General features: G+C 32.5%; 2 protein-coding genes across 6 annotated transcripts; both read left to right on the forward strand.

Annotated features, from left to right (window-relative positions):
* Positions 1-4,015: 4,015 nt before the first annotated feature.
* Positions 4,016-6,987, forward strand: LOC108453863 (protein FLX-like 4). Of its 5 annotated transcripts, none has more exons than XM_017753316.2 (5): positions 4,016-4,399; positions 4,764-4,845; positions 4,926-5,566; positions 6,144-6,283; positions 6,405-6,987. In XM_017753316.2, exons 3-5 carry the CDS (start codon positions 5,016-5,018, stop codon positions 6,650-6,652), a joined length of 939 nt encoding a protein of 312 aa, XP_017608805.1. In that variant the 5' UTR covers positions 4,016-4,399; positions 4,764-4,845; positions 4,926-5,015; the 3' UTR covers positions 6,653-6,987. The 5 variants fall into 5 exon arrangements, with proteins under 5 accessions (XP_017608805.1, XP_052887157.1, XP_052887155.1 ...); XM_053031197.1 differs by having other exon boundaries at positions 5,016-5,566; XM_053031195.1 differs by having other exon boundaries at positions 4,016-4,428; positions 4,764-5,566.
* LOC128295460 (cytochrome c oxidase subunit 6b-2-like) lies at positions 6,825-9,578 on the forward strand. Its single transcript, XM_053031045.1, is given in 5 exon segments — positions 6,825-6,925; positions 8,587-8,733; positions 8,810-8,839; positions 8,841-8,889; positions 9,525-9,578. Coding segments are annotated over 5 exon segments (381 nt in total).
* The last annotated feature ends 2,638 nt before the right edge of the window (positions 9,579-12,216 follow it).

The raw sequence follows: 12,216 nt of genomic DNA on the forward strand, positions 1-12,216 counted from the left end.
CCTAATTTTTTTTCTTGCATCTTATTGACATGTTGAAATCTAGATGATTATTACTGCTGAGAGGCTTGATCCGCGGGGATGGGGATGATGGTTGAACAGAAAAATAGGCAATGGCTTGTTGGAAGTATTGGCCGAGTTGTTTTCTAGGGTCAATGGAGGAGATGTTAGAGGATGGGTGTAACTTGGTGACTACTAGTAGGACAGGGGTAGTAGGTGGGACAGATGTAGATGGGTTGGAGGCCAAGAGAGTGTTGAGGGTTGCCATGAACTGCGCAAAAGGATGAAAAAGGTTGAGAGAGCGACAGGAAATGTTGGTTCGATAACTAATCCAATGGAGCATTCTTAGTGAGGTTTAGGGTTAGAGGGAGCTTAGAGTTTACAAGGTTGATAGGATTTGCCAGAGTAAAGGAGCTTGCTGGGTTGGTGGTGTAACACCCCTAACCCGTATCCATCGCCAGAGTAGGGTTACGAGGTATTACCGATCAATTCACAATATATAGCATACATTTATCAAACATAAATCATTCATTCTCATAAATCATTCAACACAATCATATTGTGTGATTCGGGACTAAACCGATAACATATGAAAATTTTGGAAGCTTAGAAAAATTTCAACCATACAGGGGTCACATGCCCGTGTGAACGGGCTATGTGCCTCACACGGCTCCAGACACGCCTGTGTTTCAGGCCATGTGGAAACAGGGCATACATACTGACTTGTATCACATGGCCGAGGACACGCCCGTGTGCTAGGCCGTATGAAAACTTGAGGGTATACTGACTTGGCCACACGGCCGATCACACGTCCGTGTGTCTAGGCCGTGTAACTCACTGACTTGATTTTAAAGAGAGCTTCAGGGGACACACAGCTGTGTACCATGATCGTGTGTCACACACGGCTGAGACACCGTGTCTCTACTCGCGTGGACAAAAATAGGCTATTTGCCAAGCCATTTTGCCACTAAACCAATTATACCTATAAAAGAGCAAATGGTACAATTTCATCATACAATTAGGTAGCCAAAATCATCTACCAAATGTACAATTCATATCATTATAATTTCATCTATTCCAAATCTCAAATCACTACCATTTACTTAGCCAAATACATGCCAAAACAATATCAAACAATATGGATCATTTACCATAATTTACACATACATAACTTACCCTACAAATAACCAACACAACATCTAAAATCATATTTTATCAAGGCATTTCTCCAGCATTTATACTCCACAAATCAATTAACCATTTGAGCAACTATAAAACCATAACCACATTCATACCAAAACATACAAAAATAAGCCATCACTTATGGCTATATATACAAACCAAAACATATACATTTACAAGCCATTTTAAATGGCTAACTTCATAAGCTTCACATATACCATAATGATCAAAGTCCCTATACATGCCATATACTCAAAGCTTAACTCAAAAGTACCAACTTAGATGTTTGATAGTGCGATGATGTTCCCGACGACTCCCGGATCCGAGCTAGCCTTGATTCACTATAAAATATAGAAAAATAACAAGAAGTAAGCTTCATAGCTTAGTAAGCTCGTATGTGAATAACTTAATTCATCGAATCAATGCAAATCAACCAATTACACATGACAAAACCATATACACATTAACTACAAACCTTTCTTATGTCTCAAAACATGATCAAATACCATCTCATCGAACTTTCACTATTTAATACTCGAATAGGTTCTGTACATACATGTATCACTTTGTACTAACCTCTTCCTCAACCACGTCGTTCGTTCACCCATTGAACCATTTGGAATAGAAATCAGATACTCAGGAGTCTTGTACGATAAGTACCTATACCGTTGCCCATAGCCAAATTAAGATAAATTATCCAAAAAACTATTATCATGGCCCGAAGCCAAATCATCCGATATGCATGGCCCGAAGCCAAATCAGTAAAATATGCACCCGAAATGCTAATATCATAGCCCTAAGCCAACTCAACGTATCACTTATTGACATGTCAATAGTATTCAAAACTATTCTTAAGGTTCAACCAGGCTTTCACACTTTTCGTTTCTATTATCGAATACATTTGTAAAGTCGTTTTCACAATTCATGCATTATCCATAATCCCATTTTAACAAATTATGCAATATTAAAGCATTTTAACATACATTTATAATGTAGTAATCACATACGAACTTACCTCGTATTTAGAATTGACGGATAGGGTCGACTACTCGATAACCTTACTTTTTCCCCGATCTAAATCCGAATTCGTTCTTTTTTGATCTATATGAATTCAAAATTAACTTATTTAGTCAGCCATTCATTCAATTTAGTCCAAAACATACATTTAGGTCTATTTCCACATTAGCCCTTAAACTTTCACACTTTTAACAATTTAGTCCTTATTTCTCGAAACACAAAATTCACATAATTTCAATAAACCCAAGCTTGGCCGAATTATTTATAGGTTCCTAGCAGCCCAAAACTTTCATTTATTTCACATTTCAACCACATAATTTGCACATTTCACAATTTAATCCCTATTATGCATTTTCATTAAAAATCACTTTACAAAACATGAAAATCTATCATCAAGCTTTCATATTTCAACATTAAATATCAAAGAACACATAGATTCAAAAATGGAAACTCTTAAAATCTTTAACGGTTTCGAAATTAAAGATACGGGCTAGCTAGATTGAGTTGCAACGATTACAAAAACATAAAAATCATCAAAAACTGAGCTAAAACCGTACCTTAATCAAGCTAGGAATGTGCCGAAATTTTGAAACCCTTTTAATGGTGTTTTATTTCTACTTTCGGCTAAGTAAAGAAGAAAACAAGATGATATCTTGTTTTTCTTTAATTTAATTCATCATTTAATACTAAATTACTTTATTAACCTTATTATAAACCATTTAAAATCATCATATTAATGTCCAATATTGTCCACCCACCATTTTAATGGTCTAATTACCATTTAAGGCCACCATAATTAAAAGCCAAAGCTATTTGACACATTTAACTAACAAAACATGCATTTTACATTTTACGTGATTTAGTCCTTTTTACCGAATTTTAAGCATTCAAACAGTAAAATTTCTTTACGAAACTTTCACACATACATACTATCATGCTATAAACACATAAAATAATATTAAAATGATTTTTTGACATCGAATTTGTGGTTCTGAAACTACTATTCCAATTTAACCAAAATCGAGCTGTTACAGAGGGAGTTGGCTGGGTTTGTCGAGTTGATAGGAGCATCATTCTGAGAAAAAGTCATTGTAGGTCGTCCACGTTCACCAAATCAATTATTGATACTAAATACAAACAAGGGACAAGACAATAAGGAAGTTGTGGTAGTATGAATGAAGGCTGGTTCACCTAAGAAGGGGAAGAGCTGAGAAAGACAAGAGGACAAGAAGATGGTTGTGCGAGTTAAGGAGGTTGATTTGCGGTGAGGGTAAGGATTCAAGGATTGCTCAAAGGGGAAGATCATTTTCTTATCGTTTAAGAGGGTATTTATAAGCGAGATCCGCTTGGCTACTTGCATGACGTGGAAAGGTGGTTACCATCATGGAGTACTGAGAGACGTGCATATTGGGGCCTCTCTGTTATTTTCTCAGGCAATATAAAGTTGTTATGTCCAGATGGGTCCCAATAGTCCCCGAAAGGAGTGCTTACACTAAAAAGTAGGTGGCCTAACCATAACGAATGAGTGGCTAGATGGAGGGATGGTGTCTCTTCTATTAACGAGTAGCTTGTGGTGGAAAGTCGATTTGGGGGGTTGAATTAGCTAAAGACGACATGGCAGATGGTGGTAAAGGGCCATCCTCAAGTACTCACTTGAAGCTCTTTGAGTGCGCCATAGGTAAGATTTGAATAACGGTATAACAATTATCTTGGAATATTAAACAAATAATAATTATTTAATAAAATTTAGTTTAAAAAATTTTATTACAAAATCAAATTAGTTATAAAAAGAAATTGTAAAGTTAAAACTAGAAATCAAGTAAGAGTGTAAAACGGGCAAGAAACGGATTGTTATCCGTGGGATATTAAGCAGCCCACTTATTCTTCCCCCTTTCCACAAATTCATAACCTAATGGTTTACCACCTAAATTAGTTTTTGATTTATAAATTACACCCTAATTTGTTTTTGTTCATTTTTTTGAAAAGTCATTTCTCTTTCTTGTTATCATCTTCCTCCTACCATCGTTCCCATCGTTCATCTCCTCTCTCGTCTCTGCAAATCAGTTTTTTTCCTCTTCTCTTCTCATCTCAATTCTCACCCACCGCCGTGTCCGCTGGTTTTTGCCGGATCTCTGTCGGAATCCGTGTCGGATCGTGTCGACACCGATACTGCACCCCAAATTGCCGAGTCCGGGTAACGAAGGTAGTGATGCATGTAGATGACTCCTCACTGTGAGAATCATAGTTCATTTCTGTTTTTATTATGAGTCATGCTATTTTCTAAACAACTAAATAGTTATTGTCTTGTATTTGAATTAATCTGATAAATGGAGTTGAATTATATTGTTGTTGCTAGATGTATTATAGAGTTAAATCCATCCAATAGAAGTTAGAGAATAGAAAGAAAGAAAAGGAGGCTTGTATGTTTCTTGGCAATTATTTTCTAATTGAGAGAGGATTCTACGCTGCACATCATACAATTTTGCTGTAGTTTTCTTTTTCTTTTTTTCCTTTTTTTCCGTTGGGTATAGTTTGAAGGACATTCTTCCTTCTGTGACCTGTATCAGGGCTTCTCTTTATACAATTTGGTTGTAGTTTGGGGGTACTTGGTCTTTCAAAATTTTGTTCCTATAATGTGGTTGTAGAAGGGTAAGCTCTTTTCTCCATTATCATATACGTGGCCTTCATTCCTGTGACTGACCCTCGCCCTTTTTCTCTCTTTACCAAAGAAAAGAAGAGCAGTTAGTATCCATACCTAAGGTGTTCACTATCTAGATTACCATTTACATGTGACCTAGTCTGAGTGGATTCTGAGACAGATGGATTCTAGAAAAATCCGATCAGCGTATGAGGGACGTTCCATCCAGGCTCCAAGTGCGATACGACATGGTTCACTTGCTGGCTCAGGTCCTTCTGCTGCTCGTGGGGCTTTGGAGCCACTTCTACGACCTGAGCTTTTAGAGAACAAGATTGCTTCTCAGGCTGCAGAAATTGAGCAACTTGCTAGAGACAATCACAGATTGACAGCTAGTCATGTCACGTTGAGGGAGGATGTTGTGGCTGCTCGTCATGAAGCACAGAAACTCAAGGAACACATTAGAAGCATCCAGAATGAGAGCGATATTCAGATCAGGGTTCTGCAGGAAAAGATTGCAAAAATGGAACCGGATATTCGGGTTGGTGAGAGTGTTAAAAAGGAGTTGCAACAGGCACTTATTGAGGCACAAAATTTAGTCAAAGTGAGACAAGAGTTAATTGCCCAAATTCAACAGGCCTCGCAGGAGTTGGTAAAAACTCGTTCTGATGTTAAGTGTCTGCCGGAGTTACATGCTGAACTTGAAGATTTGAGGAAAGAGCACCACAGATTACGGTGAGTTAAACAATCATTTTGTTGCTTGGTGTCTGGAACCCTTCAGTAAGTTATCATATTGAAAATATTTTGCTGCAATATTCACTGTTATTGTGGTAAAATGTTTTGTTATTAATATGATAGTGTTTGTCCTGAAAGAATACCACGGGACTTTGTAACTGCATTTGGTCATTCAAATTCTTGCAAGAGCTCCGTAACTTTTAAATATGATTTATTTGCTCTATTGTTCATCTGAATTATAAACTGCTTGGTAACTGTTAAAAAAATTGGCATGTTGAATATGCCGATTGTTATTATTGCCCCATGCTCCAGCTTTAATGTGGCATGCTGTTTTAAGTAATCAATAGATGGAAATGGTTGTAATAAGCCTTGATAGCACCAGATTTATAGATTGATTATCAAAAAATTATTCTGTGAGCCCAGAGTCATAGGTTACGCAAATGTTCAAGCAAGCAAAATAATCATGTTGCTTACTTCAAGATCTCTTTGTTTCATATTTCATTTGTGGGGCTTTCCACCACCATATAGTTGCCAAGAAGTAGGCTCTGATTACTTTTTTGAATTTGTTTAAATGTAGCGTTACATTTCAGCATGAAAAAGAGTCAAACATAGAGCAGGTGGAGCAAATGCAAGCTATGGAGAAGAATCTAATCCGGATGGCAAAAGAAGTTGAAAAGCTACGCGCTGAAGTCTTGAGTGCTGAGAAGAAAATGAATGGTAACTTTCTTTTCCCATATAAATGGTACTTGGCACACAATCTGGCTGCTTCTTTACTTTTTCTCCCACCTTTTCCCTCTGCTAACACTTGCATTGATGTTGTGTTCTTTAACACAAATAGGAATGGTACCATATGCTGGTGGCTACATGAATCCTGATCCTTCATATGCACCACCTTTTCAAGGTGGCACCACCTATTTTGATGGCTACAGTCGGCCTGTAATGCAGACAGGTCTTGGGCCAGTAGAGGGCCTAATCCCTTATGGTAATAGTACCAATGTTCCAGCTGCTATTGCTGCAACCGGTAGTCAAACTGTCCCTAGCTCAGTTTGGGGAGCACCCTACGATCCATCACTTGCTCAGAGGTAAACTAGGCGAAGCTGCCTTGAAAGCCTCACCTTGACCCTGGATTGTTAGCTTTATGCTGTTAAAGATATCAGCAGTTAATAAAGCACCACAGATTACAATATGGGCATCCCATATTTTACCCTCAAATTAGCAACTCGGTATCCATTGCACGCTAAACTGTTCAATTGAAACTATGTATGCTTTTAGAATACAGAAAGGTGAAAGAACTAGGTCTTCCTTGCGTTTGAAGCAATTACAAGATGAATGGCATATTAGTCCCCAACTTTTGCGCCTGTAAATATGATTTCTGGATATAATATTTAATAATTCCAAGTATTTTGTTTTATATTCTCAAACATTTAATCTAAGGGGTGTTGAAATAGTTAGTTTGATCCATTGTTAATTGAACTATAATTAACTAAACCCTTAGTTGAATTGAGCTTTTTTTGTTAAAATAATTAACCGAATCGAACCAACTTCAATTAATTTTGTCGGCTTTCTATTTAATTGTTGTTTATAACTTCTTTTTTCTTTTGGTTCAAAGTTCATACCATTTTGAAACAATTATTGGCAGACATTACACTAAAATGGTAGTGTGCATTAAATCGGAATAAAAATATGACAAACAATGGTGCATTGTCATATATTAGAACAAAAACATTATAACATTACATTACAATGACAGTTGGAACGAATTTGATAGGTGTTTAATTAATATATGTTTTAGAGTTAAATTCACTCTTAGTTTTAGGCTCTTTTTAAGTGAATTACTAAGTTTAATATTGGGTTTTAGTAATTAGATAGATTTTAGTTAGATAGTATTATGTTTGTTTAATTTTAGTGTTAGTGCCATTTATCCTCGCTTGAGTTTCGCCTACTTTTAAGTAGCCCATCAAAGATTCGAAACCTGATTTTTCTTCTTTGCTCATTGATTGTGAATGTTCTCATTCCTTGCCAATGCTTGAACAAGAATTGAAATACTATGAATTTTAGAAGAATGTGAAAGTTCATTGCTGTACGCAAAAATTTATAAAAAAAAAATTACGCAAAAATCTATAAAACAAAAAAAAAAAAAGTCATTTTTAATGCGTATGTCACATAAATTTACGGTGTCTAGCACTAATGGCATCATTATATCCACGATTTTTATCATTTTCCTAATTAGCATCCATTCACAGGTCAAATGGTCTGTAATTTTAATTATAAAAATTTATAGAAATTTAATTTGGAGAAAGACTGCTGCAAATGTAAGAAATGTAGACACGGGTGATATCCAATTCTTACTTATAATTAGGGCAGCATATGATAACCTCAAAAGTCTTAACAGTAGTAAGCTTTATGGCATTCCTGAATTAGTCAAAGAACACTGGATTACTGTAGTGGATTTATACCACTGAAAGTATTATCTAAAAGGAAATTAGATATTTACAAGCAGAAAGTCAATTTCCAGCATAAGGTGTTTATAATTTTAGTTTATACCCTTCTTTTTTCTATGTTGGAATGTATAGCAGGAAAATCAAATACTAGTTTGTTCTCTTTTAATGACTTAATACAGATACTTTTATGTATTTCTTGGTTTATCTATGATTCAAGGAATTTGTGATGTTGGACAGCTTTCCTTTTAGGGGCTGTTCTGGTATTATGGACCTTGTCTGTGAACATTAATTGATGGTTTGGTGGGGAATTAGATGACACTTTGATTCTGCAGTGAGAGTTTTCAGATACCCTTTTGTGGGATTTTGGAACTTCAATTATCTTTTATTGTATGTTTCTCTTGGAAGCCTGTTGGCTGTGACTAATTCTTTATACATATTCATGCCAGTTGGCTTCTAATGTTATCTCTCTATACTTATTCTACCGTATAATTTCCTTGAAAGATTAATCTATAACCCCTGCAAAGGGTTTCAAATTTCTCTTTTGCTTTGACAATGATTTTGCGCTGTCATAATTGGAAGTTTCACTTTGAACTCTGACATTTCTTCCACACCATTTTTTCCTTGTATATTGTCCCAGATTGAACTGAAAACGGCCCCAGCTGACTTTCTTTTCCGTACAACAAATCAAACTAGACATCGTTTCGGCCGCTACATTGAGTTTCACAGGTACACTTCTTGTTAGGAAACTATCAAATGTTCCCTCCCCCCCTCTTTCTTTTAATAATCTTAGAATCAATTACAGGTGCTTGGCTGCAAAGGATGAAGAGTCATCAATGCGAAAAATTTGCCTAATACTACCGTTCTCTTTGTCCTGGTGAATGGGTGAGTATACCTAGTTTTTCTTATCGTCATAAGTAAACCAGAGTTTGCCTTGTTGCAATGGAATTGATGCTGTATATAAGCTTTATATCATGTGCTTTTTATTCTCCTAGCTTGTAGTACAAAGCTCTATTGTTCACAGGCAAATATGCCTTGTATACGTCATGTCTCTGTTGATGAAGCTTGTTACATATTCTGTACTTTCAGATATCAACTGATTCATATAGAAATATGTTATTCTTAAGGAAATAACTTGAAACTCTGACAGTAAGGGCATAAGTAAATTATAGGTGCTTTTATTGCTCACCAGGTGTGCCCTTTATTGTGCTTCTGTTCTTTTTCTTTCTCACTATCAGAAGTGATGTAGCATGTTAGTATACTACAAGCTGCTCTATACGTCATATTGGTAGAATTATCATTGATTTGGCTGATGATGTTTATTACAAATATGAATGAAGTGTCTACTTGAACATGTTATTGGTTTAGGAACAGTTTTGTAAATTATTGTGATTCTTCTTTAATAACTACAGTGCTTGTATCAAGAGTTACTTGTAAAGGAAGTATTGATAACTTAAGCCATTTTATTAAACTCGTGTTTCCCATTTTAACATCCTGGATGATGCTGAAATTGATGCCAGATTGAGAATTGGAATGAACAGAGGGAGCATGGTACTTTCCTGTGTCCTCTGTGACTGTGATCACACATTGGAAAGTGGGTGAACCATTGCTTCTCTGGCATGGAAAACTTGTCTTTAGCTACTTCCAATAGTTATTCTTGAAAGTTTCGAATTAATAAGGTCGATGAGTTGTTAAAAAACTGGAATATGCTCAGATGCTTTAATTCATGTACCTTCTTTTTCAAGCAGATTGTTTCCATCTTCATTTACATTTTAGTGGTGTGGTACTGCTTTCATGAATTTTCAGTAAGTTCTTTTTCTCGGTAACGTTTGCTCATATACTGCTCACAGGCAAGGAAAATGATTTATATTTGCATTAAGGGTGGCTTTGATAAGTCATATAATAATGGTTTAAACCACAAATGGTATCTAAATTATAAAGCTCAGAAAATAGACTCGAGCTCAAGAAAATCTGAGTCTAAGAAAGCTCAAGTTCGAGAAAATCTGAGTCCGACAGATCCTAGCCCATAATAGATCTGAGACTGAGACTAATTTGGCCCAAGCGCAAGATAAATCTAACCCAAAGCTTGAAAAAATTTAAATTTATAACTGAACAATAATAATTGACATTAATAATTAATATAATTTTATGATTTACTTAAAAAAAAAGATAATTCTTTATTTTTGAAAATATATTCATAAACATTGCATATTTATTTTAAAATTTTATTAATAGGAAAAATAATTAATAATGATTTTTTATGTTTAATTATAAAGTGCAATAAATATTTAAAACATTAATTTAATATAAAATATCTTTAATTATATAATTATATATTATAATAAATATATAAAACTAATAATTATTAAAAGCTATAAAATTAAATTTTAATAGTAATAATATAATATATTATATAACTATTATTGAAATCGATCACCTAAACTGATCTTAAATTAATATATTAAATTAGTATATTATTAATACATATAATAAATATAATATAATATATTTTAAAAATATTAATATATATATATATATATAACTATTATGATATAGATTATAATAAAAGATATAGTATTACATGATTTTATAATTTTAACTATTGATGCATATATATAAACTATTAATATATTATATACCATATAATATATTAAGAGGGTTAACTTTTAAATGCAGAAAAATATAGGAACTTAGAGCATATTTCAGTCAATATAATAATATATGATAATAATTAATATATTATGTATTACTATAGTAAGTGATATATGGCAGGCTAAAAGTTATTATCTTGATGAAAGGAAATTTAATATTAAAAATTCAAGTATATTGTCATGGAATTCGCTTATGATACCAACTTAATCAATATGGGTGAGAGAAAATATTTAATATATTTTTAATTTACTTAAAATAATTACTAGTGTACTGGTAAAATAACTAGTTTATAAATTCATTAAACATGTGTTTGATCCTTTGATATATTAATTTTAATTTTTTATTTAAAGATTATATAAAAATATGAAAATATTAAAATATCGTTAAAAAATAATAGTAGTCATTTAATATAAATGAAATATTAACTTTTCTCAATTAAATTGGAACTCAATTAACTTGTGAATAAACTTAATTAAAGGTTTAAATAATACTATAGAAAAATCAACTCAAGTAATAATCTTTTAAGTCAAAACTTAATGTTTGATTTATTTTAAGAATTCTTTTAAAGTTATTTTAATTTTTAAAAAGTATAAATTACTAAAATGTGTAAATATTTGTTATTTTAATAAATTATATTTTTTTACCCATTTTCATATTAATTAATTCGTGACATTAACTCAATTAAGGATTTTATAATTAATATAATATAATATTATATCAAATATATTAAAAATTCAGCTAAAAAATTATACTAAAATTTATATTAACTTATAACATGAACTTAAGTAAAAATTTATAAATAGCAAAAAGAAATCATATCTAATATATAACATTTAATTTTTTAAAATTGTCATTTTATTAGTAATTTCTTAAAAGAAAAACTTTGATTGCTTTTTTTATCATTATAATATTGAAGAAAGCTGAGGAAGGGAGAGGATAATAGAATTTAAATTTGTGTTATTTAAATTTCAAAAGATATAAAATTGTAAAGAAAATATTATAAAACTTGTTCAACTATTTTTAGCCTAATGTGTATGGGTTTACGGGTTCACCAATTTTATACTTTTATCAAATCGATATCTTAATCAATTTCTAATCTGACAAATTTATTTAATTTAGACAATATTAATTTAATAATGGTAACTTTAATAATCCCTCCAAACAAATTTTGAAAATCGATTTCTTTAAAAGAATCATTCTCAGTCTCAATTTTATTCCAAATGAAATTGAAATTTGAAATACACAAAATCTTTGCTTTCAAATAAACTTAAAATATTATTTTAGATTAATTTTGTAATAAATATACCAAAGAATCAAGATTTTATTATAAAATAAAAGACAGAGAATAAAGTAGAAAGAGAATGGGAGACTAAAAGATTTAAGTCTATATTTATAGACATAAAAACATAAATGAAATAGAACTTAAATACATTAAACGTTATCTTAATCTTGATGGAAATCCAATTAATAATAAAATATTCATAATGATTTAATATAATATAATATAAGTTTTGTTATAATATTATTGATGTTTTCTCTCAAAAAAATATAAATTTTAAT

The sequence above is a fragment of the Gossypium arboreum genome, chromosome 7 (genome assembly GCF_025698485.1).
Source record: "Gossypium arboreum isolate Shixiya-1 chromosome 7, ASM2569848v2, whole genome shotgun sequence".
NCBI classification, from domain to species: Eukaryota; Viridiplantae; Streptophyta; class Magnoliopsida; order Malvales; family Malvaceae; genus Gossypium; species Gossypium arboreum.

Excerpts from the sequence above, each read along its gene's own strand:
- LOC108453863 (XM_053031195.1), top strand. The coding sequence starts at position 5,016 with ATGGATTCTAGAAAAATCCGATCAGCGTATGAGGGACGTTCCATCCAG. Across the intron at positions 5,567-6,143 it reads AAAGAGCACCACAGATTACG|CGTTACATTTCAGCATGAAA; the intron begins GTGAGTTAAACA and ends GTTTAAATGTAG. Across the intron at positions 6,284-6,404 it reads TGCTGAGAAGAAAATGAATG|GAATGGTACCATATGCTGGT; the intron begins GTAACTTTCTTT and ends TAACACAAATAG.